General features: G+C 42.6%; 1 protein-coding gene across 1 annotated transcript; it reads left to right on the forward strand.

Moving 5' to 3' along the window:
- Window positions 1-2,508: 2,508 nt before the first annotated feature.
- On the forward strand, window positions 2,509-4,591 carry sox14 (SRY-box transcription factor 14). Its single transcript, XM_024258665.2, has one exon. It carries the CDS (start codon window positions 3,113-3,115, stop codon window positions 3,827-3,829), a length of 717 nt encoding a protein of 238 aa, XP_024114433.1. The 5' UTR covers window positions 2,509-3,112; the 3' UTR covers window positions 3,830-4,591.
- The last annotated feature ends 897 nt before the right edge of the window (window positions 4,592-5,488 follow it).

The following is a 5,488-nucleotide window of genomic DNA, read 5'->3' on the forward strand; positions in this document are numbered from 1 at the left end:
TGCCTTTCTCATTATCCCGGTAAATTGTCGGGGGAAGGAAGTTTCAGGCGCGCGTTTACAAAACAATCCGGGTTTTTTGAATGAGACATAGCTGGGTTCTCCCGCGTGCGCAGGGGGGCTCAGCCCCTAAAATAATTTCCTCTTATCTAATTCGTCGATCTCAAATGAAGTCTAAGCTGTGCAGTACAGCCTAAACGTGTCAAATTGCACACGCTGTTCTGTGAAAGATAGCATAACGCAATTTAAAACTTCAATGCGAGCCGAGCTGCGCGCGCAGGACACATCCTGGCTGCAGGAGGAGCCTTTTAGTGTTTGGCATTATTTCTGGAGCTTGCATTTAATAAAGAAAACAGAGGTCAGAGGAGTCTGCGGATGATTGTTCTGGGAGTCACGGGGGACGTGGGGAGGAGCAGGGGGATCTTTTCCCTCTCTACGATTGGGCCTGTTTCAAGGTTTTTGTGAGGGAAAGACATGATGAAAATCTAGTTTCAAGCTCAGACTCACGCATGCGCACGAGGAGGGGGGCGTGAGAAAGAGATCCAGATGAGACAGAATTAGGATTTTTTAATGACCTTTGACCTTCAGATCTAAAATTAAAATGATACATTTCATTATTATTAATTGATAAACTGCGAGCAGGCATGTCTGTTATCATTGTGCTCTCGTACAAAAAATAATCATCTTTGAATTTACTGGTCATTTTACAAGGAAACAAACATTAGCCCTTCTTTAGGCTTCAACAATTGTAACAGAATGAAGAAAAAAATCTTATATAATGTGTTCTAATCATATTTTTGTCTCGTGATCAGACAGAAGACCGAAAAACAATAGATTACTTTTTTTTTTTTTTGTAGTGAGTTTACACCTTGAAATATAGGCCAACGCCTGTAATAAGCACCATATGTGACGAACCAGAAGGTTGTATTTTCGTGTGTGTGTGTGGGGGGGGGTCTCTGCCTTTCGTTTAATAATCACAGCTGAAAGAGTCATATATCAGGCGCATTAGCTCAAGGGCTATTAGGTCCTCACTGAAATGAGCGACTGTCAGACTGGAGTATCTCCTCTGCGTGGAACACTCTCTTGTTGAAATAAATGTCTTTGTTTGTTTATTTCATAAATATGTTTTTATTCATGCTATTTTTTGTAAGGTTGAAAAAATACATATTTTGTTTTTTTACAGATTTATTTTTACATAAGTGTGAGAGCCTCTTTCTTATTCAGATCATAATTTTTTGTCTATTCTTTTTATTTTCTTAGTTTAAAAATATGATACCAACTAGAAAAGTTGCATGAACTGCGTTAATTCACGTACGGATGCTTTTTGCTGAAAGTAGTCGCTGAATATGCTGAAGCTTTTTGCTGAAAATAGTGATGCAATTGACTTTACTTGCTGAAGGAATTTGCTAAAAATGTTAAAGCTAGTTTAATTTGCTAAAAGACTGAACATTTTGACAAAGAACTATGAATGGGCGCTAAAGTTGACCAAACCTTTTGAAGAATTGGTGGTAAAATTGCTTAAAATTTCTCAATACATGCTAATTTTTCAAAAATATTTAGTGTTTTTGTTAACAAGCTAACCTCCAAATTAGCCCCAAAAAACTCAGTATATGCCAATTTAGCCAAAAAGCTAGCATGTTGCTTAAATGGTAGCTAAACTCCAAAATAACTTAAAACTCCTCAATAAACTAAATAAAAAAATGTTAGCGTGTTGCTAAAATATAAGCTAAACTCTAAATTAGTAGATAACGAAATAGCCATAAACGTTAGCATATTGCTAAAATATTAGCTAAGTAGCTTAGCTTAGTACAAAAAACCTCAGTATTTGTCAAAGTAGCCAAAAAGCTAGCACATTGCCAAAATATTAAACTCCAAAATAGCCTAAAACTCCTTGGTAAACTAAATTATCCAACATTTTTAGTATGTTTCTAAATAGAAGCTAAACTCAAAATTAACCTAGACCTCAGTAGATAAAAAAAAATAGCCAAAAACTTTAGCATGTTGCTAAAATATTAGCTGAACTCCATTTTTTGAAAATTACTATAAAAGAGTGAACATAGCCCATGAATTTATTTAAAGTCTTGTTGCTAAAATTTTGAAATTTGAAGACTTTCTCGTTAATTTCCGTTGGGGCATATTTTAATCAGTATTTCAAAAACTATAACGTTTCTAAATACCAAAAATACAGTCATGTCCTGAACGAGCTGAACATTTTAATACCAAGGTTCCTGAAAGTGTGATTGAGTTTTTACGTACGGAGAGGAGCAGGAGAATCACTAAAGCAACAATAATTGTGTGGATGCTCACAACAAACATTTTCCCGCGTTTGTTGTGCTCCCCTGAAGGTCTCCGGCAGGTGAAGCTCCCTCCGGCCTGTGGTGCGTTCAGGACATCCTCCTAAACGCTGTTCAGCATCGCTCTCTCGGTGTCCCTCCTCTGAATGGAAGTCAGGCTTTAACTTGGGAAGAGGTTGAAGGTCCGTGTTTGTTGCGATTCATTACATGAGATGTAATCGGGGGGTGCACACAAACGCGCGCGCGTGTAAATGCCCCCCCTCCAGCATGCCTTTTGTTTACGCACACAGCTCGTGCGTTTTTTTGGTGAAGGTGTTAAAGAGGCGCTCTCCGTGCTGATTGGGCGCTCAGGTTGGGAGTGAACGCCCTGCAGATTATGTCAGATTGCGTGCAGAAACCAAACCAGCCCAGCCTTTGAACTTCGCCGCTTTTGGCTCGCGTTCACGCTCTTCCGCTCATTTCCAAACCAGGTGCTCGACGACAAACCTCCGCCAGAGCGGGGAGAGAGGGGGGCGCAGAATCCGACCGCAGCGCACCGGACACTTTTTATGACTACAGCAGCAAAGTGCGCGCGGAACGCGGCCGGCTTCACCTTTGTGGATGGGTTCCGTGTGCGCGTGCTGCATGCGCGTCTTTTCCTGAGTTGCAAAGCGGACTCCATCTGGAAGAACGGATTGGGTTTTCCTTCTCTTTTTCCTGATCTTTCCCTCCCCAGAGCCGGGGCATGAGCAGACGCTGGCACGTGCGCAGGTGAATAGTTTACCTTTCCTCTGATCAGAACTTTCTGCTTGTCACGGATAAAAAGTGCTAAAAGTTCCAAGATGTCGAAGCCCGCCGATCACATCAAGAGACCCATGAACGCCTTCATGGTGTGGTCCCGGGGCCAGCGGAGGAAAATGGCCCAGGAGAACCCCAAAATGCACAACTCGGAGATCAGCAAAAGACTCGGCGCCGAGTGGAAGCTGCTCTCCGAGTCCGAGAAGAGACCCTACATCGACGAGGCCAAGAGGCTGCGTGCGCAACACATGAAGGAGCACCCCGACTACAAGTACCGGCCGCGGCGCAAACCCAAGAACCTGCTGAAGAAGGACCGCTACGTTTTCCCGTTGCCTTACCTGGGGGACACCGACCACCTGAAGGGACTTCCGGTGTCCGCCGCGGATTCTCTGCTGGGCTCGTCGGAGAAAGCGCGCGCGTTCCTGCCGCCCACCTCCGCGCCCTACTCCTTCCTCGACCCGAGCCAGTTCAGCTCCAGCGCCATCCAGAAGATGACGGAGATGCCGCACACGTTGAGCACCAGCACTTTGCCCTACGCGTCCTCGTTGGGATACCAGAACGGCGCGTTCGGCACCCTCGGGTGCCCCAGTCAGCACACCCACACCCACCCGTCGCCCACAAACCCGGGCTACGTCGTCCCGTGTAACTGCACGGCCTGGTCAGCTTCGAGTTTACAGCCCCCGGTGGCCTACATACTTTTCCCAGGTATGACCAAGACTGGAATTGACCCGTATTCATCCGCGCACGCCGCTGCCATGTAACCCCACTGACTCTCCTGCTCTTTTTATGTCACTTGAATACTGAAATGCATGTACATAGGTATGGACAGCGCACCCCGGTCAAAGGCACGAACAGTATTCACTGGTTGTGGCCAAAAAAGAGGAAACAAAAACTTTTTCTCAGCCAGTTCTTGAACTGTAAGAAATGTAAATGTTATAACGTTTATGGCAACCAGAAAAAGGAGGCCTTTAACTTTATTTATGATGTACATTTTAATGTGTTGGTTATCGATAGGCTGCTCTTTTACTTTGAAAATTGGCTTGCACATTTCCTGTAAAGCAGCCCCCGTTTTTCCATCATCTGCTTCACTTACGGGTTTTTCCTTTTTATATTTATTGGAAAATTCGAAAGTCTATTTAAAATGACAAAAAAGAAAGAAAAAAAAGACACATTTCTATTAAGATGTTTCATTTTTGCTTTCATTTCTGTGGTTAAGTGCAAATATAGTCCCACGCGTCATTTCATTTTTGTTGCTATTTTATTTTTTTAATTAATTTTGAGGATAACTTCTATTTGAATTGGATGTGTATTTTCTATCTAAGATTTAAAACATGTCATGTTATGGAAAGGATAATGTATCTAGAAGGTTGATACCTCCTGATCTTTGTTCAAGTGCTGAGCAAAGACGTTTTGAATAAAGACAATCTGTCTTCAAACGCACCAATTTCCTGTATTTGTAGGTTATTAAATTACGGAGATTACCTGTCAAAATAAAAGCTCAATTACAAAAAAATGCGTTTATTAAAAAAAAAAAGACTAATATATGAGAGGTAATTTTAATGAATAATTGTGCTTTGATTTTTTGAACTGTGGATAATAGTTTTGAAAGCTGGAGTCGCGGGGTCCGGGCGTGTTTTTGTGGTGTGAACCGGTTGTTGCGCACAGGCCTCCCTGGAGGGATCCTGCCCGTCCGACTTGTCTGACTGCTTAATCACTTCAAGGAGCTGCTTAATTACAGCCTTCAGTGATAGATCGCGCTAAATGTGGTTTTCCTTTCTCGTTTTTTTTAAAAATTGCTGCTCCTCGCGCTGATTCAGATCAAATGCCCGCCACGTGTTGAAACGCGCACCAACTTCTGTGAATGGAAGCGCGCATTGGAGGATTGTTCCTGTTAGAATTGTGTTTTTTTCTTCAACTATTTTATTATTACTATCATTATTATTATTTTTTGAGTGTTTCCTCAATTAGAAAAATATTTTTCCCAAATTGTTTACTTATCTGTGAGGAACATGTGCGGAGGGAAGTTTCCATTCTGCTCTGTCGCCCAAGGTGCAATCCAGTCCTGCATGGGGAGGTGCGGCATTTGACAGAATGGGCGCTTATCTGCGGCTGTAAATGAGGACGATCCACACACTGGAGCACACGCGAACTTTCCGGCTCCATCAAACCCCTAAAGCGCCCTAATTCCACTTTGAAACCAGACAATTATAATTAACTTTCAGGACTGCACATGTGCTTACATCCATGTGAATCCAGAAGGCATGGATGCTGGAAACCTTATTGTATTATTATTATTGTCAGGAGGGGCTCGCTTGCTCCACCTGTTATTATCCAAGTTGGAAATTGACGCACCGAAATAAATAAGGACATCTGAGAGGTATAATGGGGAGGGAAAATGATGATTTTTAAATTATGGAGTG

Source organism: Oryzias melastigma, linkage group LG4 (assembly GCF_002922805.2).
Source record: "Oryzias melastigma strain HK-1 linkage group LG4, ASM292280v2, whole genome shotgun sequence".
Taxonomy (NCBI): Eukaryota; Metazoa; Chordata; class Actinopteri; order Beloniformes; family Adrianichthyidae; genus Oryzias; species Oryzias melastigma.

What these genes read in the sequence shown, in the direction of transcription:
- sox14 (XM_024258665.2), top strand. Translation starts at nt 3,113, where the DNA reads ATGTCGAAGCCCGCCGATCACATCAAGAGACCCATGAACGCCTTCATG.